The sequence below is a fragment of the Metopolophium dirhodum genome, chromosome 5 (genome assembly GCF_019925205.1).
Source record: "Metopolophium dirhodum isolate CAU chromosome 5, ASM1992520v1, whole genome shotgun sequence".
NCBI lineage: Eukaryota > Metazoa > Arthropoda > Insecta > Hemiptera > Aphididae > Metopolophium > Metopolophium dirhodum.
The window spans coordinates 16,403,811-16,431,437 of record NC_083564.1 but is presented as its reverse complement, the minus strand read 5'-3'; the positions used below and the strand labels follow the sequence as shown (position 1 = coordinate 16,431,437).

At 30.1% G+C, this 27,627-nt stretch overlaps 4 protein-coding genes across 7 annotated transcripts in view; 3 read left to right on the top strand and 1 right to left on the bottom strand.

Moving 5' to 3' along the window:
• Nucleotides 1-4,087: 4,087 nt before the first annotated feature.
• Nucleotides 4,088-9,306, top strand: LOC132945379 (transportin-3). Its single transcript, XM_061015103.1, has 17 exons — nt 4,088-4,412; nt 4,493-4,696; nt 4,788-5,168; nt 5,232-5,395; nt 5,457-5,607; nt 5,896-6,042; nt 6,109-6,320; nt 6,382-6,527; nt 6,671-6,862; nt 6,936-7,036; nt 7,117-7,257; nt 7,338-7,478; nt 7,539-7,771; nt 7,979-8,135; nt 8,215-8,382; nt 8,452-8,564; nt 8,666-9,306. The coding sequence occupies exons 1-17, from the start codon at nt 4,293-4,295 to the stop codon at nt 8,724-8,726; spliced, it is 2,832 nt and encodes a 943-aa protein (XP_060871086.1). The 5' UTR covers nt 4,088-4,292; the 3' UTR covers nt 8,727-9,306.
• A 1,389-nt stretch (nt 9,307-10,695) lies between these two features.
• Nucleotides 10,696-17,340, top strand: LOC132945259 (phospholipase A-2-activating protein). Its single transcript, XM_061014952.1, is given in 13 exon segments — nt 10,696-10,893; nt 10,977-11,268; nt 12,640-12,833; nt 13,347-13,619; nt 13,705-13,849; nt 14,330-14,342; nt 14,345-14,502; nt 15,286-15,420; nt 15,493-15,667; nt 15,734-16,121; nt 16,211-16,363; nt 16,440-16,711; nt 16,787-17,340. Coding segments are annotated over 12 exon segments (2,322 nt in total). The 5' UTR covers nt 10,696-10,893; nt 10,977-11,140; the 3' UTR covers nt 17,075-17,340.
• A 12-nt stretch (nt 17,341-17,352) lies between these two features.
• Nucleotides 17,353-20,533, bottom strand: LOC132945260 (cilia- and flagella-associated protein 144-like). Of its 2 annotated transcripts, XM_061014953.1 has the most exons (5): nt 20,393-20,533; nt 19,949-20,083; nt 18,285-18,386; nt 17,629-17,776; nt 17,353-17,503 (listed from the first exon to the last, which is right to left on the bottom strand). In XM_061014953.1, the coding sequence occupies exons 2-5, from the start codon at nt 19,956-19,958 to the stop codon at nt 17,353-17,355; spliced, it is 411 nt and encodes a 136-aa protein (XP_060870936.1). In that variant the 5' UTR covers nt 19,959-20,083; nt 20,393-20,533. The 2 variants fall into 2 exon arrangements, with proteins under 2 accessions (XP_060870936.1, XP_060870937.1); XM_061014954.1 differs by lacking the exon at nt 19,949-20,083.
• Nucleotides 20,534-25,985: 5,452 nt separating this feature from the next.
• LOC132945940 (caM kinase-like vesicle-associated protein) overlaps nt 25,986-27,627 on the top strand; it is a 20,069-nt gene continuing 18,427 nt past the window's right edge. For 2 of the 3 annotated variants that reach the window (XM_061015777.1, XM_061015776.1), the window contains exon 1: nt 25,987-26,371. The gene's annotated coding sequence lies outside the window, so the exon portion shown is untranslated. Of the gene's footprint in view, nt 26,372-27,627 lie in introns of all 3 variants that reach the window. The other variant, XM_061015778.1, reaches the window with a different exon arrangement.

The following is a 27,627-nucleotide window of genomic DNA, read 5'->3' as shown; positions in this document are numbered from 1 at the left end:
ACTAATTTGAATTCAATAACTTCTTTTCTATGTTTTGTAGGAAATGGATTTTCGATATTTTGTAAAGTTTTTGTAGTATACTGTATACAGTTGCAATTACAGGGGCGCCATTTGGGGTATCGCAGGGTATACATTGGCGGCCCTATTTTTCGCTGTATCATATTCTTAATTTCATACTGGCGCCGATGCCCGATGTATCAGTTAAATTGAATTAATTGAAATAATTAATATAAGCAAAAAATATTTTATAAATAAAGAGTTATACATAGATATACATAGATATACTTAGATATTAAAGAAAGAAAATGTATATTAATGAATAATGATATTATACTTTTACTATAGTGTTATCACTTAAAATATTAATTATTTTTCATCCCTAATAGGTAGTAAGGTTAGAAAAAACTCCAACATGGCTACATTTCAATTTTCATTGTTCTAACTGTGGTCTGGTGGTAGAAAAATGTGGCCTAAAAGATTTGGCACCCCAATTTTAAAACTGAAATGGCGCCTGGTTGCAAATTAATTTACTTAATTTCTCAAAATTAACTAGTACTTTAAAGTTTAAAGGTTCAATGAATTAAAAAAAAATGAAAAAGTTATTCCTACAAAACATAGAAAAGAAGTTATTGAATTCAAATTAGTTTTCAAAATTAAAATGGGACTTCTAGAAATATGTTTATTTTTCTTTCGCATAATGGTATAAATGCACGCATTCGTCTGACGCGAGTTTAACATTTTTTACCCATCACAAAAAACTGATTAAGTGCACAACGCCGCTAAAGAAGTTTTCACTTCAAAAAAAATAAAAAAACTACGGGTTTATTTTATTGTTTTATTTTATTTTCATATGTTGGACTTGTTGATATTTATTACCACAGTAGATGTTTTATCTAGTAGTGACTATATTGTTTTTGTTAGAGTCTAGTTTTTGTTTTGTTCAATTACCTTCAATTTTACTAGCTAAAATTAATGATTGGCAAAGGTTGATTTTAAAAAAAAAATGTAAAACAATTAATTTTAGTGCAATAAATGAATATTGTATTTTTACCACATAAATGATAGTACTTTTATAATGATAATTAAAGCAATTCGTTCCTAACCATTCAAAAATGCACGGCGTTAATACTCAAGTTTTCACTTCGGCCGGCACTATCCCGGAGTTAAACCCGTCGTTTTTTTGTGACAAAAGCAGACAAACTTATGACTCATGAGGAATTTTGAATTAAATTTTCAAATCTTAGATATAAAAAGAAAAATGTTTGCAAGTGTTCGTGATATCTACGAATTTTGTCGAAATTTGACTTTCCGGTAGACATTTTTTTTTTTGATAAGGGTAGACAAACCTATGAGGAATCTTGTATTAAATTTTCAAATCTTTGATTTATAATGATACATTTTTATGAATTTCTAACTCAAAATGGTTTTTACGTATTTTTTCAAAATTCAAACTTTAAATACTGCAAGAGGTAAATTCACTCTAATTTTTAAACTATAACGGAGTTAAACGTGATTTTCTAATCGTAAAATTTCTTGAGTCGTAGGTTTGTAAGACGAAGACAACATAATATGCAGATAGCAGATGCGACAATGCAACATCCTCTTAACCGTGGTTTTGTGTAATTTACGAATACTTAACCTAGCCTAATGGGATACCTATTATTATCTATAATATTCAATAGGTACGCTTTATATTTTAAGCTATATGTATATAACACCGCGATATAATAATATTATGATTTATGTTTCGAGGTTTCTCTTCGCTGCATTTATACTGTCCAACACAAACTTATATTGATCCATCATCTAGTCCGGCACGAGCATATTGCGGTGTCTGTGAGAGTGTGTCGGTTTGAATATGTTTGTCTACAAAATACAAATTCCAGATCAGGATGTGTGATGTACTGATGTCTATGTGTCTACGATTGTCTAAGATGTGCGATTAATATTGGTTGAAAACATATATTTATATATTGTATAAGCCCGAAATAAATAGTTAAAAATGGTTTCGCTGACAAGTGCAGCAGCTGTACGCCTATACCTACTGCAGTGAAAGATAATATTATAATATTATTTCGCTCATCGGGTCGGATGAACTCAGCAATGGCACAATCTGATATAATATAATATTATTATATCTTGGATTTAGGTACGCATACATTACGACCGACCATGGTCGTGCACGCGCAAAGTAAAAATTGCATCCTAGTTATAGGGTACCGCGAAAAAATAACCCCAGATATATAGTCCCCGAATAAATAACTTCGTGGAGAAATAACCCCATATGAGATTTTACAAAATTATAAAAAGGTAGACATGGGGAAGTCAGGACAATGATTAATATATTTAATTATTATAATACTATATAAATATATAATAGTGTATATTTCAGATTTCTATCATATTAATATATTATATGATTATTATTATTAATTTTTGAGTCAATACCACCTAACCATAGAACAGTGAGAATGAGTTCAAGACTCAAGTACATAATAGGTAAAAAATAAAATTAATCTAAATATTTGTATGTCATTGCGTACCATGCAAAATGTATAACATATTTTATTTGTTGATTTTATAAAATATATACGATATTATTATACTATAGTAGTTACCTATAACTAACCTAGACTACTATAGTACCAATAAATAATAAGTTCATAAATATGGTTCGTCAGTTAAAAAAAGTCATGGGGGGGGTGATACGACAACCAAATCCCCCCCCCCCGTAATTACGCCACTGAATAATTGTATACGATTCAGAGCGAAGAGTGGAGACGGTCATATAGATGAAACTACGAACTAGCCTAACCTAATACTGATTGGATAACATATACTAAACTAATACAATTTATATTAAAAACTTATTTTGTAATTTGAATTTTTTTCATATTTCTCATTTAGCCTGTCCTAATGAATTTTATAATTTCGCCTATGGAAATGGTTATAATATATTATTGACATTTCAAAACAAATTCGACTGAAACAAAAATTGACTAGAGATTTGTTTTATGTTTATATATTATTAAAGTTGTATTACACATTTATTATAACTAAAAAAATTGACTATTTGTTTTTAAATCATACATAGACAATTAGACTGCCATTGAAATCTTGTGAATATGTGTTAGGTAGGTATTTGTTACACATTAATTTCATTATAGAGTTATTTTTCTAATGGTAATTTTTTCGAGGACTAAATTTCCCAGGTTATTTAATAGCCAAATACCTAGCCAGGTATACCTACACAAATATTTATGTCAAAATAATATCAGTCGATTTTTTGTGTAAGTACTCAATTTTTTCGATTTTTAGTCGTTGTTTGCCTTTGCTCTTTGCATATACATAAAAACGTTTATGTTTAAATTGTTGTCTCAGAAGTAATCATAAATTTCCATATAGCGCCGGCTGGCTAGGATGGCAGGTGGGCGATCCCCACCTGGGTATGGCCAAAATTTGGGCTGCTTGAATGAATTTTATAACTTATAAATAACAATAACTTATAAATATTTTATTACTAACCTAAAACTGGGCCAAATTTTCTGTTTCCCAAATTTTTATTCCTAGTCCGCCTATGAATGTTTATGTAGGTATCTGGTATTTTGTATTAAATGTGCTGGCGTGCTGCACCTGAGTAAAATCCAGGGACCGCCGCCTATGGCTATTGTAATTATTTGTATCTATCTGATTTTCTTCGCGAATCACAATTCGAAACCGCAGTCGCACTCACCACTCGCCGGCCGCCAGTCATCCTCGGGGCGAGGCGTCCACTGGATCGCGACGTTCGTTCATATATATTGTACACGATGTAAATATTAAATAATATTAATATAATATTATCTAGTACTTCGCGATATTGCATCGAAGTGCGGCAGTGCACGTTGTCTACTTGTCTGAAACATATAACAGAAGTTGGTTTTTAATTTGTTGTTTTTCCCGCGCAGTGTCGATCGTTTCTATTTAATATTTTTTTTTTTCGAAAAAAATTAGGCGGGTGAATTCGACAGACCGCGGTCCCGGGGGCTCCTGCTTCACGTCTTTTCCATGCAAATGCCGCTATCACACGTTTCGGTTTATCATTTTTCGATATTATAAACATCAAACAAATGTTACGACTTACGAATTTTATTTTTTACTTACTATAACACAACTATATACCTACTGACAACTAAATTCATAGTCGATTTACTTAGCTTAGCACTCTTTTTTATTATGTGATTTTTAAATAATAATTTAAAAAAAAAACTACAGCTAACTCTTACACGCCCATTATATTATTACCTGCTAAAATGGAAGACTCGCCTTCAATAGAAACCGTATACGAAGCTATTTACGCGCTCTACAACCAAAACACTAACCCCGCTGAAAAGCAGCAAGCCTCAAACTGGCTGAACGAAATGCAGAAATCGGTACGCGACCTGTCGACCGGACACTAGTAAAACTAAAAACCAAAATTATAATTTATCGTTTTTTTTGTTCACCACACCAGGTATACGCTTGGAAGATTGCTGACGAATTGTTAGCTAGGAAGGTGGACCTGAACTCGTGTTATTTAGCGGCACAGACAATGCGCTCAAAATTACAAAACTCCTTTCACGAATTACCCCAAGATTCGCATGCATCGTTGCGAGATGCCCTACTAAATCATTTGTCAAAATTAGACGATACTACTGACGGAGTAATTGCTACGCAGGTACCTCCTAAGCTTTAAATATATAATAATGTATTATCATTTGTTTATAAACATTGTTCGTGTACTAAATTGAATAATGTTTATGTTTTAGTTATGCGTTGCATTGGCACACTTAGCTCTCCAAATGGGTTCGTGGAAGAACGCTGCTGTAGACATTGCATCACGATACAATTCGTTAAAAACATGTTTCATTCTAGAGTTGTTGACTGTGTTGCCAGAAGAAGTCAATTCTCGAACGTTACGTTTGGGTGCTAATCGTCGTTCTGAAATTTATACTGAATTTAGTGATAACTTACCAGCTGTTAATCAATTACTAGAGCTGTGCTTGACATCTGAAGCAAATGATGAACGCATACAAATCCGATCATACAAGTGTTTTGCGTCATGGTTGAATATCAGAAGTGTATCATTATCACAAGTCTGGCACAGCAATGTGCTATCAAATGCATTTAATGTGTTGTGTAGTTTTGATGTAAAGATTTATCTAATATTTAAGTTAAGAAATGTATTTAAATATGTTTTTTTGTTATTACAGGGGTCTAATATGGTTCAAGAAGCGGCTGCTGATGCAGTAATTGCCTTCCTCCAGAATCTAGAAGATAATAACAATCAAGATGAAATACAAATTGAAATTTTAAATTCAGTTAGTAGATTAGAGCAGGCTTACATGATGTCCGTTACTAATGAAGACTTGGATCGGTATGTTGATAAATATAACCAATGGAAATTTATATTTTATGTCATATAAATTTGATTACAGAACGGTTAATTACTGTAGAATATTCACAGAGTTAGCAGAATCTCTAGTAATGACTATGATTAACAAAAGCCTAGGATCTAATGGTCTACCACATTTCTCTATCAAAGCCTTGGATTCGGTTATTTTATGTGCAAACCATCATGATTATGAGGTGAATAGATAATGTTTGAAAATGTAATTGTTTACTGAATTATGTGTTATTAACAAAATACTCTCCACTTGTAATTATTTTTATTTATAATTGGCTATTTAGTCTATTTTGTTCATGGTAAAATTTATTATAATTTGTGGCTTCAGTCAAATGACAATATTTTGTTATGAGTGACCTTAAATAACATTTTTTTTTTTTAGTTTTAGAACTTAATAAATTATCATTTTTATATTTCTTTTTGATTTTATGATGTTTAACTCATGTGAACATATTATTATTTTTTTTCAGGTTTTATTAATAACATTTAACCTATGGTTTAGATTATCTGAAGAATTATATAAAATAAATAATGTTGTTTTAACTGAAATGTTTAAACCTTATTTTGAGCAATTAATTGGTGCTTTATATAAACACTGTATGATTGACACAGATCATGTGAGTCTTATTGATTTTAATTTAAGTTTGTCGTTAGTAACTTCAACATAAATTTTTACATGCCAGGAAGGACTATTGGATGAAGGCACAGAAGACTTCGCAGATTTCAGAATGAAATGTTCAGATTTGATTAAAGATGTAGTGTTTATAGTCAGTTCATCAGCTGTTTTTCAACAAATGTATATGCTCTTGCAAACAGCTTCTGTGTCCAATGTCACTTGGGATCAAATGGAAGCAGCACTGTTTATTATGCAAGCCATTGCTAGGAATATATTGCCGTAAGTTACTATTAATTGCTCATTTTAAAAATGTAATTCATATTGTTTATAATTCATACAGACATGAGAATGAAGTGGTTCCGAAAGTGGTTGAAGCTATACTGAATATGCCAGAAACTGTTCACATAAACATGAGATACACTTCTGTGATGCTGTTAGGAGAGTTATGCGAATGGATATCACATGAACAACATTCAGAAACATTGGGTATCTAATAGTTAATAATTACATGATTTAAAAATGTTCTATAAACAATTAATGAAAAATTAATTATTAGACATATAATACTGAAATGTACTAACTAATAAATAACAATTAAACTTCAAACTATTTTAATGTTTGTGTTTTAGAACCAATATTGAATTATCTACAGTATTGTTTGCGCCAACCAAATCTTGCTGCAGTCACAGCAAAATCTTTACATAGTATTTGCACTACTTGCCGACATCACATGGTCAAACATCTCAGCGGACTTATTGAAATCCTAAAAGTTGTCGATATGCTAAATTTGCCAAATGATGTTGCGATTGGGTTATTAAAAGGTGTGCAATAGATTATCTGTTACTCAATAGTTTCTATTGATTACATTTTTAAATTTTCTTATCTATATTAAAGGTGTTGCCGTTATTGTTGCTGAAGTACCCGAAGAACATGTGTATAAAGCAATCAAAGAAATTTGTGGGAGACAGTTAAGTCCATTACTAGCTCTAGTTGAGGTAATTTATTCTGTTAATTTAATATAAATGTATAATATAATGTATTAAATAGTCGTTTAATTTGTTATCTCCCTGTTCAGTCTACATCAGAGAAAACTGTTCCTGAAACTAATACTTCGACAGACCCAATATATTGGTTGGATCGATTATCAGCAATTTTAAGACATTTAGCAACAAAAACAAATAATGAAAAAGACCCTTGTGTAGTTGCTATTGTTGAAGTACGTATCAATATTAGTTTTGAATTTTCTTTTTATCTGTTATTAAGTTATTTAATGGTATATAATGATATTTTGAATAGATGTGGCCATCTATGTCCAAAATTTGCACTAGATATAAAACAGATTCACGTATCACTGAACATTTTTGTCGGTGTCTTCGATTTATGATTAGATTGGTTAGTCGGTCAACAACTGCACTTTTAGCACCAGTTGCTCAACAAGTAAATGCATTTTATTAAGATGTCTTATGTGTTCATGTTACATACAATTATTTTATATAGATGGCGTATTTATATAAAGAGCATCATCACAGTTGTTATCTTTATATTGGTTCAATTTTGGTTGATGAGTATGGTTCCAAATACGATAACCCACTCGTTATGACACAATGTCACTCACTCTTATTAGAAATGATAGATGCGTTTATTGAACCAGCATTCCGATTATTTAGTGAAAAAGATGGACTCAGAAACTATCCAGATACCGTTGACGATTTCTTTCGATTGGCATGCAGGTAGAAAACAAATCAGTACCTTAATGTTTAAGAAAATATTTACTTTTAGATTCTGATAGACTCTGCTCACAATTGTATTTTGTATACAATGATATAATCATTGAATTCAAATTTAACACTATCCATTACAGTGACCCACTTGTAAATTACTGTACAGCAGAGTGACACCCATTTACTCACTTTTTTTAATTATTATTAACATTTTAGATTTATTCAAAAACTTCCAATGCCTTTCCTTCAGTCTCCAGTACTTGAAGTGATCATTAGGTGCAGTATAACCGCTGTTTCGTTGGACCATAAAGAAGCTAATGCATCTGTTATGAAATTTCTATTAGATTTATTATTATGTGGAAAATCAAGAAAAGTAAATGATTAGTTTTTATTTTTATTTTAAAAAGAAGCATGTTTTTAATATTTTACAAATAATGATATGATGTACACAGGACAGTATAAATAATGAAGAATGTAGACAATATGTTACCTCCATTGTAAATTCAATTGGTGAACAATTAGTAGACAATTTAATTCAAGCGAGCGTTTTCTCACTTCAAACATACATGTTGCCTGATGTGATAGACGTGCTAATTGAACTGATGGCATATGATAAAGTTGTAAGAATTATTATTTTGTGTATTGTATAAATAGTTGATTTTTATTTCTATTTGTTATGACATTTACAGCAAACCTTAAGATGGTTAAATGGAGCTGTTGAAAAATTACCAAAGCAAAACTCTGCCGGTTTAGTTACAGCAACAAACGAACAGTGTTTGCAATTTTTAAACTCTTTTCATAGGTAAGTAATAGAAAATATATGTAATACTATATAAAGCAATGCAACTATTTATAGGTTTACATATTTCATTTTAAAAATAATTTATTTATGCCTTGTCTTAGTTATGAAAATGATGGAGAGCTGTGTCGTTCATTACGAGAATTCTCGCGGTATTTTCGGTAGTGTTGACTGTAATTAATATATTTAAATGTTTTAATGTTATACATTTTTTGACTTTGCTGTTTAAATCATTTTGTTTTGAATTTGTAATAATTCACCCCATTTGATTGTGCTTATAGTTGTGAAAAAAACAAACTTTATGGTCAATGTTAAATCACTTTTAATTGCATTATAGTTAATATACTAACTAACTATTGTGTACAAATAAATGATCACCAATTGAGCATATTTTTCACACACCTTTTGTTTGAAATGTTTATTATTGAGTAATGTACAAGAGATATCCAATAGTTTTCCTTTATTTATTTACCTAAAGAAATAACTCAAATAATTTGTATTCACTAATCTTTGAGCATTATGCCAAAAATATAATTTTAAATATCCAACAGCATATTTAGTTTTAAAAATGGTATTTTTCTCTGGTTCCTACTTCAACAATAAACATTCAAGTTTAATGATTGTCTGAAAAGTGTTCCCGTAGATTAGCGAGGGGTAGCATTATCTACCTCAGTCTTTAATTGACCATTGTATATAGTTTGAATACTTAATTGTAATTAAAGTTTTTTGTTTTTAAAATTCATAAGGATGTATTACTGTATTATTATTTATTTAACTACCAAAAATATGTATTATAAGATAATATAATTATTACTGATTTATTTAAGTTCCTGCTTGGTCCATAGAGTGCTATGGATTGTAGGAATATTTTGTCTGAAAATCTTTGTTACCCCAAAAGTGTACTTATGTCACTGTGGCTTTAACACATTACATTGACTCAAGGAAGTATTCAAAACTTTAGATTTATTGTGTATATTATATGACATACACTTCCAATAAATGTATTTATATTATTTACCAATACAGTGTATATTATTAAAATATATTGTTATAGTCTATATGCAAGACCGTAACTTCTCCCTGAAATTTTTAAAAGTAGAACAAAAGTTTTTATATTTTGAACATAAAAATGATAAGTGTCCAGTATCCATATTAAATTTTTTTAGTTACGGCCTTGTCTATATGGTTAGAAAACATAGAAAACAATTATCAAACAGTAAGTACCCCATAAGGTATTAGTATTAATTGACTATAATTCTTAGAGTTATTTCAGAGATTGGAAATAATTATTATTCAATACTCATTAAAATTAAAGAAAAAAAATTATTTTTAAAATTAAATTTATTTTGTCATTAGATCTCATTTAATAATTTTAAATTGCCTACCTAATTTTAGTATTATTAATTGTTATTTATATAATAATAATAATTTGAATTCATAAAATAAAATATTATTGATTGTTTAAAGGGTGTAGAGTGTAGACCACTGAACAGTAATATTAACTGAATACACATCCATACGACTATAGTACTATACCTAAAGGGCTAAACCTAATAACATTGATTAATTATTATAAAATCAATTCTAATACCTATCTTACCTCATGAATATATTAATATAAATAAGAAGGAACTGTGGATGTATAGGTATATTAAATTTACTTTGGAATCTCGAATATAATTATATAAACTTATTAATTATTAACATATATCATAAATGATTGAAAGTTTATAAATTCGCAAAACTTAATTTTCAATCTGTAGGTTATAATATATTATAAAATACGTTGAATTATTGAATAATTTATTATGTTATTCTCGACTACAAATTGTTGACCATCAGATTTCAGATGTGTTCGCTGTCCAATAGAAATTAGAAATACGAGAAGGAAGTTGGAAGACAAAAATAATTGGATCGTATAATTATGGTTTATTTTGAATCTAATTTTAGGAAAATGTCCCACCTCTCGAATTTACTATTTTTAAGTTTTTCATTGTCTGTTGAGTGTTGACTAATGACTCTGTCGTCTGATATTATAACTAAAGTATAAATACCGCCCACCGTATTCTATACCACGATTAAATATAATATACCTACTTAGGTATAGTACAACAGATCACAATTATTAATATTGGCAAGTGCTCATTCAAATCATCGATCATTGGCTGCACTACCGCATTTAAAACATTAAAACCTCAACCACTTACTGTGTGCAGTACTGCAGTAGGATGCGGCTGTGGAGGCAATTTTTTATTAATTGTATTCTGTTATTCATAGCGTTTTGAGAACTCCTGAACGGTGTTTGATAACAAACGTTTTTCACTTCGTATCGGTAAATGAATTTACATTTATTACTATTATTATTATTATTATTATTATTATTATAAATTTTAATTTATGTATTATGAATTGTAGGTAATTGGCACTAACTGCAGTGTAGGGACCGGGCTCATCGGCAATCGCTCATCGAACAATTCTAACTTTTACGATTGTTATTACTTAATATTATCGTCGACGGCTTTTCACGAAACCCCGGCGGTGATTTTATCTCGTTTCTCTCACGTACTCTCGCCAGCTTTATGGCGTATAAACTAAGCTCTGTCCTCTATGGACACGTAATGGACGTCCGCGGACTGGCCGCCGGGGCCGACGGTTATATCGTATCCGCGTCCAGAGACAAGACCGCTAAACTCTGGAAACCAAACAGGTAACATTCCAATTAATGCTATTGTGATTTTTAGGTTTTTACCTCGTTGTTAATTTTTTACTTGCTCGAATTCAGTACCCACGGAAATCTCGATTTGACTTGTAAAACGGTTCTTTTACACTCTGTACCTATTTTTATTTTCTCGGGTAGTTAACGCGTCCAATAACAATATGCCTAGGTCGGGCTAAATATGTTTAGTTCTTAACCAAACAGTAGTTGTACTTTAATTATGTCTTATTTATTGCATGATATGCAGTGCTTGAGCCTTAAATTTAGGTAGGACAGAGATCCTCTTCTTTTTAAAAAATATTTAAGCGTACCCTTTCTAGTTATATCTTAGGTAATCAATCAAACATTTTGATACTCAGATACTTACATTTTTTATACATTTGCATTCCCCTTCTAATATTTTCACAAATCAAGCACTAGCTAATTACTTCTTACTGTCCCATCCATTTATCAAAATCTCAATTTTCTAAGTTCTCATCGACCTTGTAAAATGGATGAATCTAGTTTCATCCACATAATTCAATACTTGAAATACGTGAATATTTTAAGTGTATAAATAAGTGTATTAAATAAGTAAAAATTATTTTTAATTATTGTTGACGATTGACAATAGGGTTTAGGTACCTAGAAAAATAAATAAATACATATAGCTAGTTATAATTTAATATTTTACCTTTTGTACCCATTATTAAAATAATATAACTGATGACATGTCTATTTTTTATTATTCTTTTAGGTACAAACAATAGACCTAACAATAGTATTCTATCAATGATAATAGTAAAAATAGTCCCTATTCAGGTTTCAAAACAATAATAATGTATAACATGTTGTGGATAGAATGTGATATAGAATATTTCTTAAAATTATTGATTTTGTATCGTAAAACTTAATTTTCATAAAATAAATAAATTTTAAATACTTCTAATGGTTCAACGGTCGTTATCAAATTAGAGTTTGATAGCTGTTTAAAAGTCAAAACCAAACAAAATGCACTTAAGGTTTACAGTCAGCAATTTATTGTTCTGAACCATATGTAGAACTAAGTCGATCAATTTGTTTCTAAGTATTCTACTTTCATCCATTTATTTTATATCCAAATATGAACTAGGTACCTACTCTAGTCAATTCCAAGTGGGGCATAACATTTTAATAACAATATAATATTTACCTAAATTAAGTTTTTTTTTTAAATTGGTATAACATTGTTTTACGGGAATAACAATTTTTTTAACCAAATATTATACAGACCATGCAAATCTACATATAAGATTATAGGAGGTATTTTTTAATTTATACAAAAATAATCAACTTTAACTAGATAAATTCCATTCTTATTTGTACTATGTTTTGTACTTTCAGTGAAAATGCTGGATTCACAGAAGTTCAAACATTTAAAGGTCATACTAATTATGTAGTATCAGTCACAATACTAAAAAAATCTGATATCTTACCAAATGGTCTTATTTTAACTGGCGGTAACGACAAACTTATGTGTGGATTTCTTCCTGAATCACCAGAACCAGTTTTTACTGAAACTAGTCATACAAATACTGGTAAGAAAAATTTAACCATGGGCAATTTATATAAATTAAAAATTGAATCATCTATTTTTTTTTTATTTAGAGTAGGAGTAGAAGAATGTATTTTATATATATATATATGTATTTTTATGACATTAACATAATACTAATTGTAATAGATAGTACAACTTTGTAACAATCACTTTTCAAGCTTTGTCATGTTCATGATTTTTAGAAGTTGAATAAAAATTAGAAAAATTTATTTTAAAAGTTTAATCGGTTCCAACAACCTAACAATGTATTTAAGGCCTGGAAAAGTCAACATATCTTTTCATAATATCAAAACAAAATGAATCTAGAGAAAAGATTTAAAATAATAAAATTTAGTTTTAAAGTTCTAATCAACCAATGACAATCCATCTAAAAATGGGATGAAAAACACAATTATTTAAATTTTAAGATCAACAAAAGTTATTTAATTTAAATTATGTGGCATAAATGATATTAACATACTTATTTATTACCTAATCATTTTTCTATTTTTAGTATGTAAAATCATTCCTGGTGTATTACCAAATACATTTTTAACTTCTTCATGGGATATGACAGCACGATTATGGAAAATAACCATCATGCCTGATCATACTTATCAGCCAGTCTTGCTAACAATTTTTAAAGGACATACAGCAGCTGTATGGTCATCAATACAACTGTCTACTAATCAGGTCATAACTTGTTCTGCAGATAAAACTTTACTTATTCACAATATTTTACACGGTGATCCAGAAAATTCATCTGTTGCTATAAAAAAATTAACTGGTAATAAATATTATTATTTTTTTTTCGTTATATATTCAGACTTTGTTAATTTATTGTCACATACAAATATATTATTTTATTTTAGGTCATACTGACTGTGTAAGAGATTTAGCAGCATTGTTGGGCAATGAATTTCTGTCTTGTTCAAATGATGCTACAGTAAAACGCTGGAGTGCAGGAACTGGTGAATGTTTAGAAACGTTTTATGGTCATCCTAGCTATATTTATAGGTAAACAATAATTAGAAACTATATATATTCTCTTCTTTGAGGTTAAAATATCTTAACAACTATACTGTATTCCGAAAAAAAGCTACCATTACCACAATGTTTCATAGTCTAACCAGCAGCAGTGCTCGTTCACTAATGTGGTTTACACAGCAATTATTATAATGTAGAGTAGTATAAAACTTCTTTCTTGTCAGCGAGTGATATCTATAAGAATAACTCGTTGCTCTCTTTTACTTGGCCTAATGCTGAGTGCACCAGTAGAAGTACTATCTCTCTTAGTTGGAATAGAATATAGATCGCATCTATATTCTATACAATCAAGATTATTATAGTAATATAGTAAATGGTGTTGCGATAAAAAACCGCTAGTTTTTGTTTCTATGCATTAAATACTAATATTCTCTTTGTCACATATAACTTTTTTATTCATATAATTTTGCTTTGTAATACTCATTAAAATGTGTGTTTTGTTTTGTATAGTTTAAGTGTTTTTTGTGTGGTACCGATATGACTAATTCATTAGTTGTGACTGGCGGAGAAGATAGATACCTAAATGTTTGGCAAAGTTCCGAACAACAAGTCATATTACAACCAGCACAAAGTATATGGGCTGTAACTATTCTTCCAAATACAGATATTGTTATTGGCTCTAGGTATGTATGTTTTAATCTCATTTTTAGTTTGACTCTATATATTATGTCAGCGCGCATTGAATTATACTAAAAGTGTTGTCAATATTATAATATTATAACTAAAGACCGAATTTATATGTTATTGCATATTGTTACTGAGTCTATGCAGTTTTAAGAGAAACACTTCTTACAGGGCGCATTGGACTATTTCTAAACCATATAATACAATGTTTGAATATGACCAATTTTTACAAATTTTTGTTATTTTTATTATGTTTGTTTCAAGCAACAATGTAAAATTGAAATCCAATGCGCTGTGTAGAAAATTATCCTCTTTTTAAAAGAAAAAATAATAAATCAAATCAGACAACTCTCACGCACGCATCTTTTTTCTGTAAAGCGTGTTTGAACAAAAAAATCACGCTTTCTATTTTTGTTTGGAGATGCTGTTGACACGTGTATGCATGCAGTGTGTGCATAGGTACAATCACACTCACACTAATCATCATTGACGACTGACACAGATGCCATGGGCAGCCCCTTAAGGTTTTTTAGAGAACATTAACATCATATTTTAGGTGTTTTAAGAGAATATAATTCCGGTCTTTAATTGTAATAATTCATTTGTTACACTTAAATGCAACAACTAAAAACCATTCTTCTTAACATCTACTGTTTATGAGTAAATATATTTATACATCTAAAATTGTATAATTCAACCTGCTTCCTAATATAATGTGTTGAATCATTTAATCATTGTAATAAAAATATTTCAATTATTGAATGATATTTATTATTTGTTAGTGATGGCTTAATAAGAATATTCAGTACGGATTCAAATCGCCAAGCTACAAATGAAGCCCAAGCAGCGTTCCAAGAACAAGTTGACAATGTAAACCAGGTGGCTCAAAAAGAAGTTGGTGGCATTAAGGTTGATAGGTAAGTCTGGTATTGATTATATTATTAAATTATGAAACAAACAATATAATTTTGTTTATTTATATTCTGTAGTTTACCTGGACCAGAAGTACTGTATAAACCTGGAAAAAGTGATGGTCAGATAATAATGGTTAATGAAAATGGAAAACCTATTTGTTATAAATGGTTATCAAATGTAGGTAAATGGGATAAAATTGGTGATGTTTTAAGTGCATCTGACCCAAATAAAAACATGCATGAAGGAAAGGTAAGTTAAACTAATAAATATTGTTCATGATTATTTTATGTTTTTCACTTTTATTATAATTTGTAGGAGTATGATTTTGTATGGAACGTTGATATAGAAGACGGAGCACCTCCTCTCAAATTACCTTTTAATAGAGATGAAGATCCTTGGGTGGTGGCTCAAGCATTTATACACAAACACGATTTACCACAATCCTATTTAGAAACTGTGGCAAACTTTATAATTTCAAATGCTAAAACTGCTCCTCCACCATTACCTGCTAGCCAAGGTTATGTAGATCCTTATACAGGGGCAGCTAGGTATGTGCCATCTAATAATGGTACTTCTTCATCTGGATCAAACAGTCAAAACCATTTTACTGAACAGCTGGGTCAAATATCTTCAGGTTACAACAAATTTTTCCCTCAAACTACTTATTTGAAATTTGATCAAGCCAATACTTCAACCATTTTAAGTTAGTAAAGATATAAATATTTAAAAAATAATGTTCATCATAGTATTAAATATTATATTTGTATTTTATTTAATTGTCGTATGTTTTAGGTAAAATTGAAGAATTTAATAAAAAAGCAGGCGACTCATTTAATAAACTCAACCAAAGTCAACTTGATTCTCTTGTGAAACTTTGTGATGTAAATATTAGCCCTGATGAGGATAGTATAAAAATTCTGATCAGTTTACTTGATTGGCCTAAAGGTAAATAATAAGCCTATATTATATTGTATTATAAATTTATAGTGTTATACTAAATATTATTTATGTTTTATTTAAGATATTTTATTTCCCGTATTGGATATTACAAGATTGGCTGTGCGCAATAAACATGTAAATGATCTATTGTGCTCAAACAACTTAATTATGGATAAATTATTACCACACATCCATGATATTGAAAAGCCTACTAATCAGATGTTGGCATTTAGGTGTTTATGTAATCTTATGCATCATGAAAAAGGAGAATTACTCGTAGTAAAATACTATGAAGAGTTCTTAAAATTTATTCAAAATTTATCTAATGAAAATCTGTCTCAAAAACCTCTTCAAGTGAGATATAGTTATTTATATTTTCATTTCTAAATTGAATTTATATATTTATAGATGTTAATTAAATCTTAATAGATTGCTGTAGCCACATTGATGCTGAATTTCAGTGTTATGATTAAACAATCTGATGATGAAATAGCTATACAAGCTGTGAATAACACAATAAATGTGGTGTGCCCAAGACTGACTGAACCTGAAGCAATGTTCCGTTGTTTTGTAGCAATTGGAACATTGTTAAGTTTAAAATATCCTCCGACTTTGACGGAACAAATTAGAGATTATATTGAATTGATGGCATCTAATTCAGAGCCATCAAAGGTGTTGTCATGTTGTAAACATTTAATGACTATCATTGGAAAGTAATTGAATTTAAAACTATTATTTATATATTTTATACTTTATAATAAATTGAAATGTAACAGTGGGAATAAATTGTTCGTAAAACATTAACTGCAAGTATAATATTTCTAATTTTAAAAAGAAACTAATATTGTACATTTGTTCTACTGTTTAAAAATAATGTTTAAATATGCATTTTTATAGGTATTGTATTGTAATATATCTAAGAAGTATCTGGTTGAAATGATACAAACCAAAAAGAAAAAATACAGTTTTATTCTATAATTTTATATTTTGTTTTATTATAATTTAAAAGGTATTCCACTAAATGGTACTTCATTTTTATAATTCTGCTTTAGTATGATGTCTAATTTTATTTCTGGGGCTTCCACGTGTGGAAACATCAAAATATCTTCATTTCGTGGAATGAAAGACTTATCGTGCCAGCCATACCTATAGAAAAGTGAATTAAGGGACATGCTGCTTCAAATTATTTTATACTTAAAAAATGTAGTATATTATATTATAAAAAAAATTTTCATTGAAATAATATTCATTATGAACACTTCAATATTTACCTTTGATTTTCAGTTTTTGGAGAAGGAAATTTGTTCTTTGGCCCTAGAGATTTAGCTTGTGCCAAAAGTTCTATGTAGTGATCATTTGGTTCACCTTGATTAACATTTGCTTCGTGACGAGCATAAAATTTTCCCGTTACAGGTGATGCTATAAATTGCATATTATGTTCAAATACTCGTCAAGTTTAACCAATTATGGCGCTAAAATATTTTGTTGCTCTAAATATGGGGGTCACCAATTAATAATTCATGACATCATCTTCGGGGACCTTAAAAATTCAATATACCTGCATAGTGCATATTATATTTTATATTGAAAGTAGACAAAATAAAAAAATAAAATGACAACCTCGTTTAATTAATTATATAGAATAATAATTTAATAAACAAATTTGTCATCTGCAGGCCAAATAAAATTCGTCCACGGATCGCCATTTGGTGACCCCTACTCTAGAGTCTATGCTTACGACGATCAAAATAAGTACTTTTAATTTATATTATGTATATCATTAAATAATAATTAGTCTTAATAAGAACATTAGTTAGTGAGAGGTTTGCTCCTCCTCTGCACTGAGAAACGTTTGAAAGGTAGAGTGAATACATAATGCACAATAGGTATTACAGTAAAAAAAAACTATAATAAATTCATAACTAACCTTTTAAGTTGGGTCGAAACGTGGTGTAAACTTTCTGAAATTGTTTTTCTTTTTTGTACAATTCAACCAAAAGAGTGTAGTTGTTCATTGTGTTTCGTGTGACTATAAAAAAATACGTTTACAGAAAATTATTTTCCTTGTGCAGTTTGCGGTTTTTTGTTATGATTGTAACAAACACGACATAAAATAAAATGGTTATTAGTCGCCTTCACTACCGTTTATCGTAGTTGCATTCGCTACGCAAAACAACTATCAATCGCATATTTTCTTATTCCCTAAATGATTTATTATCTTATTCCCTTAATGATCGCTATTTGTATTGTCGGCTGACGACCGTCTCTTTGTTGTAAACCTTCGTAACTTTACTAAAGCACAACATAGTTCTAATAAATTTGCTAGCCTCATTGTTACTTTCCGGACTCTATATCCAAAGTTGTAATCAATACTTTGTTTACTGCCGACAAAATATTATAATATTGATGTAGTTTAAAATATTGTTCTTGAACAACAACATGTTATTTATACCTATTTTAGAGTCTAAAAATAGTCGAACTTAGTCGAGATCAAAAACATTGTACATTTATTTATATCCATCTGACAATCTCAGAATCTATGCACCTTCCCATTGCCGTAGCCAAATATTTTTTTTTTTTGGGGGGGGGGGGGCACTTAATTTTTTCTCTAGCCTTTGAAATGCTAGAATATCTAATTATGACTCCTTTGTTCATAAAGTTTATCCACTCTTTTTATGACTTTAGATTTATGTTAACAACTATGGTACCAACATTTAATATAACAATGTATTAATATTATTGTAAACCATAGGTTAATGTATTCATTAATATAAGCATATTAATATATTATCATTATATCAAAAATCAAAATGTGTTGTAAACAATACATTCCATTTTTTGTTCGAATATTACTAAAATGTATTAACAAAAATTCAAGACTATATTATTAGGGCTGGTCGTTTTTTGTGCATTTAGACCAATAAGCGGAAAAAATATACTTCCAGAATTCCAATTTTAATTTTGAAAAATTATAAGAATTTCTCCGCTTTTTCTTTTTTTTGGTAATATTAAAGTAAAAGTGAATTTTGAAAAAAAAAATTAATTTGGTACTATACGTCTATACTAATTAAACAATACTACAAATCAAAAATCCATTTCCTCCATAATCTTGAAAAGAGATCAAGGAATTCAAATATGTTTTCAAAATTAAAATAGGGCTATTGGTACTGGGTGAATTTGTCTTCCGCTCCTTGGGAGTTTCGTGGCACACGGGAGTTCAACATATTTTTATCACAAAATTGAAAATATAGTGACGTGACTGCGCGTATGTACATTATTGAGGTCCAAGAATCTTAGCCGTCGTTTATCTTTAATTATACATAAAGAGTTCGGGGAACTCACACTGCAGCACTAACAATGGATATACAATATTTCCTAAATCCGACTCTTTATAATGGATCGCTTTCGACGGCCTCAACTTTTAATTTTTATCAAACATATAATATAATATAAAACAAACCAAAAAAAAATTTCGGTGGGGGAGGCACGTGCCTTCGGTGCCCACCCCCTGGCTACGGCACTGCACCTTACTAATTATAATCGTGGTTTGTTGTTTTCGCATTATAAAATATTATATCTGTATAATAATACCTATTGCCATATTATGGCTATAATATGTCAAAATTGAAAAATAATATCTTCTATAATTTTTGTAATAAGTGATCTTTCTCCCAAGATAACTAAAAAAATTCGCTTTGTCTTATGCTGTGCGTCGGCGGGAGAGAGCTGAAAACAAACATTATAATGAGTAATTAATGAGAGTATGAGACAATATTATAATGTTCATAGTTCATAAACATGTTCTGCTGATGATGGATTGCGGGCACTTAAAGTTTTCCTTTCATATTACGGGGTTCGGCCGCACAGACTATACCTACCCCGTTTAGTGTGATGTCTAGAAATTCTAGGACAATATGTAATATGCTGCATGGGGTTAAGCCATGTGTAAAAACAGTTTGGCCCCATGTATAGTGATGCCACAAGAAAAAAAAGGACAAAATGTAATTTGAATTTATTTTGTTTTATTTTACATACCTTTGAACAATTCGCGATCCTTTAAACGTGGTGGCGATTGCAGTGTGTTGAGTAAGTCGTATTAGGTATATAAGTATATTATTATATATAAAATAAAGTGCCTATACTTTAAACAGAATGATCACAAATTACTACACGCCATGGTCATCAAATTCAGTCGTATACCATTAATTTATAATACCTACTAGTATTTATTATTTATTTATAATCAATGATAATACGCATGTATATAAATATAATATACTATGCACGGCATTGGAAATATTAATCAAATGTTTCCGTTTTCACAAAATCATTTACAGACTGATGACGTCGTAATCGTAAATATCCTGTACTACTACAGTTTATACAATATATTGTTATAAAATATTTCGTTTTGGAAAAACAAATGTATAATTCTTGTGTAATTGACGTCGTGAAATTCCAAATCCTGCAGACGACTCGTAGGTACCCACTCTCAACTCATGACTAGATAGTAGATAATAATATTCTGACTGTTATGTGCACGTGAATATATTATATATAAATAAAACGTCTGGGAACTAATACGTGCCATTCACGCAAGAATAATATAGGTATAATAATAATAATACCTAGGTATTCGAAAAAAAACTATTACACCAATATAATATATATATATACACCTCACCTAGTTAAAAAAGGTATATCCTATATTATATCCCTATGCATGCAACATACATTATTTTTATTTCCTTATAAACAGCTCCGATTCGTTTTTAAAATCTGATTATCTAAACTAGATACCTACTTGAACGTCTTGAACTCAATATAATAGGTATCACCTATTCAAACTTTTATGGTAGGTACTATACTACTATAAATATAAATAATGTAACTGAGTTGGGTATGAAAGGTAGCAGGGTGTAATTCCTGCAGTGGTTTATGCATATTATACAAGGTGATTCTTTTAAAGTAAGTCACTCATTTTTTCGAAAATTATTACCGTTTGTGAAAATAGTTTCTTGTTACATAATTTTAAGTTACACCATCATAGAGACTAACCAATATTTTGTAATTTAAAAGTTTCAAATTTTTTTATAAGCAGATCAAAAAGTGCCGAAATATTTTTAAAAATTTGATCATGCGTCTAGCGTAAATACTTAATGAAGATTTCAAGACAGCGGCGGTTATTAATTGTCTTTTAAATAGGTTATAATTTCTTTTACTTTATAAAGGTACCTACATAACAAAAAGCAAAATTGATTCTTATTTTTTGTGGGTACTTACAACTTTTGACTCTAGACAACTTAACTAGATGAAATTGTGCTTACCTATATGTTTTTGATTTCAATGTAAGCTATACTTATGAGAAAGGAGAAACTATGTAATACGTTTTCAAGCTTTTAAACCGAAACATTTTTTTATTAAATCGATTTTGTCAAAAACTGGATTTGCGTAAAATGTCCAGTTTTTCCAAATAATTAAGAAAAGTAGCCAGTAGGTATTAGAAACGTTTACTTTTGATTATCAAAAGTATCAACTAGATTCACTTTACTATCAGAAAAGATATTATTGATGTTGAAAATTGAAACATGTTTTCTACTACCTATAACTCTATAAGGTAGAAAAAATAGGCGCAAATATTGGGGGGGGGGGGGGGGGGGGGGGGTTATGGACTCTCAAACATTATTTGCGTCTATTGACTATATACCTACCTATATAAAAAGTCTTCAGAACTAAAATAAAATGTATAAAAAAATACATAATCTTTGTAAAATCAATACCGTGTGTCAATAGATCCATGGCTCCGCTCAAAATCGAAAATCACAAACATTAAATAGTTCTCGTGAGTAGTTGCCGGGTGACGGGTCGGCTGGTAGCCGCTACGCCGTCAAGAGTGCAGATCTAATATTGTATACTTGTGAGTTGTGCCGTCACATATAATTTATAAAATCGCTCCATTTCACAGACAGAATTTTGTAAATGTTTTTTTCCCAGTTTTACTATGGAAGTATAAAACTATACTATACAATTATTATTCTAGCTTTAAATTATTGAATTTGTTTAAAATTCTTTTGTTTTGTAGTCCTTTAATGTCTGGCATGTTAAATTGCCTATATTATTCTCCTTAAAATACAATCGACTATAGTCCCAGAATTACAAAACCCAGGACGTAGGAACTACGATTTATAGACATAGCGATTTTAGATATTATGTTATATACTTATATACATACATGATATGTACCTATGTACACTGTAATGTATTGAAATATGTATGTAAGATGTAACTATAACATTATAATTTCAAATTTGTAAATAATAATACTGCTAGTCATTGATGGATCTATAGCCCAAGCAAACGCACCGATGGATTAATAATTTTATAAAGCTTAAATATTGTAATAATAATAATTTATGGGCAATACTAATTTTGTTCAATAACTGCAGCCCCCATATCTAGATAAAAACTATTTATTCAATACTCCATACTTGCAGTTTGATATAGGTAGGTAATAATAAAATGTATATACATCAACATTTTTAGAAACGCATTCTAAATAACTTTCGGCTATAGTACCTACTATTAAGCAGGTAAATAAAGGAAAGTAGGCTGTGATAAAAATATAAAAAAATTAAAAAAACTGTTAATAACATTTTTTTTTTTTAAATAATAGCTACCTGTTGTTTTAATATAAAATAATACCTTTCAAAAACAAAAATTAATTCCGATAAATTATTAGTGTTGTGTCATTTGAATGTATCACCCTGTAATCCGTTTACGAAATAATAATATCGTCAAGTCAATACTACCTAAATGTATTTACTCGGGATTTTTTTTTGCGCGAGCAATTTTACACGACTGGTTTAGTATAAAGTAAAGTTATGACTTATGACCAATAGGTTTTGTTTTTCAAATTTCCACTCCGTCGTTCCTCTGCTACAGCGTATATTATTGTAGTAGCTAAATAGTAAACAGTGTCACTCAATGTACACTTGTAGGTGTTTGTAGTTGTTGTTGTTGTCACTTCAACTCACTTGTCGTTCTGTATGTCAATTAAAATACGATACGTACATACGTTCGAGTCCTTATGTCATCCGCATAGTCAATTTGTGTGTCACATAAATTGACTATGCATACGTACACTAGTCTTGTAGACACTCCGCACTGAGAGAGATTAAAGTTTATTAGAGTTTAAAGTTAAAGATTAAAGTTGAAATTAGGTATCAAGTGCCAAATGGACTGTGCAGGATTTACTTTTTAGTTTTTACAGAACAAAAATCATTATATAATTTATTTATATGATGTAATGATTACACAAATTATTTGAAAATGTCTATTGAAACTGAATTAGGTAAAATGTTTACCTACTTATATTTTATATTTATAATATCTGTACTTTACTGCATATATAATAAATATAGGTTATATTTTAATAGTACCTACTCTCTCTCTCTGTAGTAGTATTCAATCCAAATATTTAATGATTGGTTTTGCAGCAACTTCCATGTTTCTTTATCACTAGCCTTCCTCTTCAACTCTTGAAATGAGTTATATCTTTGATCTTCTATTATCTGACTATTCTGTGATACTAATAAATCATTTGGCCGATGATAACTGATTAATTAATTACTTTATTAAATTTATTCACAAATATCTATATTCTATACTACGTGATTAAGACTGGCTTCACTTTTTTAATGAAAAATGTAATAATGTTCGATATCTAATATAGTATAAATATCTATGCAATTTATTAAAGAAAACACAGAGGCCGCAGCCTCCCCCCCCCATGCGCGTGCTTATGGATGGACTTGATGGTCTTTAGATGCCTTAATAGCAGTATAGTAGTATATTTTTATTTAGTGTTAAGTATAGTATTACATTTTACTATTTTAGTACCAACCTACCTATATATTATAATATACTAGCTAAATAACCCGACTTCGCCCGTGTGCAGTTTTTTTGTGTATCTCGGTTTGAGTTTATCTCAGTTTTAGTGTACATCAATTCATGGGCAAATCGGCGTCAATGTACCAATAATTCGACCCTAGATGGACAACCGGAAGTCGTGGATTAGATTTAGCACTTGGTATATATTTTAAACTACTCTCTAAACTTTTCTGATCTCTCAAAACAATCTCAGAGATTTTCGTAAAAATGAATGGAATAGTTTTTGAGCATATACCTAAGTTATATACATTTGGTTTTAAGATTTAGTTTCTTTTGGGTCGGTTTTTCAATTGTTATAGAACTACCAGTTAGTTAACCTTCAGTTAATTAAAACCATCGGTTAAAACGCTGGTTAAATATTAGTGAACTGTTTATCAGCTGAATTTGGTTGTGCCAGTTAGTTAACCTGAGATTAATCATCAAATCAATATATTTACAATTATAAATTTACATAATAATTGGTACATGATTCCAAAACATGAGTTTTATTTTTATAATTTTTACAATATAACATATAATATTTTATTTTGGCATGCGGATTATTGACATTTGAACAACAATTAATACATTTAAATACAATTTAAATGTAAATCTCCATTACGACTCGTATAAAAGTCAGCCTTCGAGCGAAGGGTGGCGTACTCTGGTGTTAAGTTCTGAACTACCAAACTGCCGCGATTTTTTGTGTCAATATTGTACCATTTAAAGATACGGGAGTGGTGTCACCTTATCTTCTCTACATTACGCACTGTCTATAATTGTACGTACACCCTGCAGCATTTGCGCACACAGGAATTTTCGTTTTGGTGGGAGGGGGACTTATAATAATAATTGGTACCTATATATAAACATAGAAAACCATACGAACCCTATAAGACGGACTTGTACTTATCAGTTGTCACACTATAAGTCTTTAACTACCAAGTAGCAATGTTACACTCGGTATAGGTTACCCGACATCCACATTAACTCGAAACGATTCCCTCTAATATGAATGGATTTAAAAGAATAAAACAGTGGTTAAAATAATACCAGTTTAATAAGTGTGATAATTATTTAAAAACTAATGGTTTGCTTAATTTTTTTTTATCACCATAATTGAAAACATCGATTTCCCTAGGTCTGTTTTTGTCTAACACACTATAGCAACATATCATTTTAGACGGGTTCTTTGAATAATTAATACCAATTGATATATTGAAACAATAAGAATTCTAAAAACAGATTTGAATTTGTCTCGTCAAGTCTATTTAAAATCAACTTTTCCACATTTTTGATTTTTTTGATTTTAATTTCTCCTAAAATACGACAATTTTTAAATACTCTTTTTTAATATGACATTTTTAGGAATTTGGGGGATAATATCAAAAATGTAGGAAAGTCAATTTCAAGTAGACTTGACGACAAATTAAAATCTGTGTTTAAAATTCTTATTGCTTCATTAGATAAATTGGTATGTTTGGCGAAAAACACGTCTAAAATACTATGTCGCGCGTGTGTTAGACAAAAACAGAAAATCACGGTATCCAATCTACTTAAGTATAGGTATAAACTATATGTATGCGCGCACGCCGCACATCAATTTTATTATTGTCGTACGCTTACCGGTCGACGGCCGTCGCCACTCGTCGTCCGTCGGTTTATTCACGATAATGAAAAGAAAACACGAATGATCTACCGAACGAACGAGGCAGTTAGCGCGCGTCCCTGCCCCGGCGTGACAGTTGCTTTTCTCGTCCGGTCCCCGTCGTATCGCGGTGGTGGTCCGTCACCCGTTCCATATAATATACTTTTGCATTACATTACACTTCTATGTAATTATTACAACTGCGATATTCTGTGAATCTTAAATCACAGCATTGAACACTTCGATCGATCCGAGCTACAATAAAAGTTTGCGTCCGTGTTCACGGTCGTCGCGAGATATTTTTGATTTTATTTTTGTAAATTGTTTGGTGGTGGCTGTGATTTACGGTTTTTTTTTAAATCGAATCCGACTCGTATCTGCGTAATAACTAACATTTTTAGTATAAAACCGTTCATCGGTTTGGTTTTTATACTCAGGTATTTATAAAATATAATATCAAATTGTATAATAACCTACTCGTGTCTCGTAGTGCTCCACGCGTGCCCATTATAAATTACAATATTTACTATACAACAACAACGTTAAGGTATACTTAGGTCATCTCTCATAGGTACCGTGAGATTTTTGAGAAGTTGATTTATATTATTAAATGGTATCATATCATAGCAGGCAGAAACAAGTACTATTGGTTTATTCCTATACCTATAATCTTTTATAGTGCGGTTCATAGGCGCAATTAGGGGAAGGAGGTAGTGGTGTCATTTGGGAGGAGGGTGCAGGGTGTACATTTGCACCAACTTTTTTTTAAAACGCCTTCTTTGGCCTGCCAACAATAAATACAAGCGCCGATATACCTAAGTATTTTATATTATATATTTTTTATATTTGTTCAGTATTAAAAGAAAAAAATGTATTGCAGTACTAATGTTTAATTTCCAAGAATGTGATTTTGTGGGTCCCACAATGTTATAATTGATAAAATTGTAACACAAACATTGCAAAGAAGGGTACCCATAAAATAAATTTCTGGTTTTATAAACTAGCTATATTATATACTTTGAATATGCAGGGAGAAAAAATATGTAGATTAGGTTTATAAAGGTGTTTAAAAGTTAAAAGTACTACATATAGTTCGTCAAAAATAGTAACAATATTGTGATATTTTTATACTAATATAAGTGACATATTAAATCAATTATTATACAAATATTCTACAGTTTTTGACCACCCCCCCCCCCCCCCCCCCCAAAAAAAAAAAAAAAGTTTTCTATGTGGCCCGGTAATGATTTGAATCGTTTTCGCACCAACAAAAAAAAAGTTGAAATGATACCCCTGGAAGGTGGGCTTTAGTGGCTAAGCTCCCACAAAAATGTGCATAGCCCTCCCCCCAAATATTTCCTAAATTGTATTTTAAGATTATTCAATATTCTTAAAATAGGGCTCTAACCTTTCCCCAAAATCTCAAACGTTATTTGCGCCTATGTAGTGGTTACAATAATTGTAACCGTTACATATTAGACGGCCATACACTCGTGCGAGATAATATAATAGATAATAATATATTATACTACGGTACCTATATTGCGTGTAACTGTATGTGAAGGTGTTGACGTTGACTCGTATATTTATATCTATATGCTATATGGACGTCGGGCGATATTCGTTACGACGATAATACAATAATTGTTATCGTCATAATAAATAGTAGATTCCTACCTATTAATTATTAAGA

What these genes read in the sequence shown, in the direction of transcription:
- LOC132945379 (XM_061015103.1), top strand. Translation starts at nt 4,293, where the DNA reads ATGGAAGACTCGCCTTCAATAGAAACCGTATACGAAGCTATTTACGCG. An exon ending in CAAACCATCATGATTATGAG is followed by an intron (nt 5,608 to 5,895) that starts GTGAATAGATAA and finishes ATTTTTTTTCAG; the next exon opens with GTTTTATTAATAACATTTAA. An exon ending in TTCTTTCGATTGGCATGCAG is followed by an intron (nt 7,772 to 7,978) that starts GTAGAAAACAAA and finishes TTAACATTTTAG; the next exon opens with ATTTATTCAAAAACTTCCAA.
- LOC132945260 (XM_061014953.1), bottom strand. An exon ending in GTTTCGACCCAACTTAAAAG is followed by an intron (nt 17,777 to 18,284) that starts GTTAGTTATGAA and finishes TGCAATTTATAG; the next exon opens with CATCACCTGTAACGGGAAAA. An exon ending in CCAAAAACTGAAAATCAAAG is followed by an intron (nt 17,504 to 17,628) that starts GTAAATATTGAA and finishes ACTTTTCTATAG; the next exon opens with GTATGGCTGGCACGATAAGT.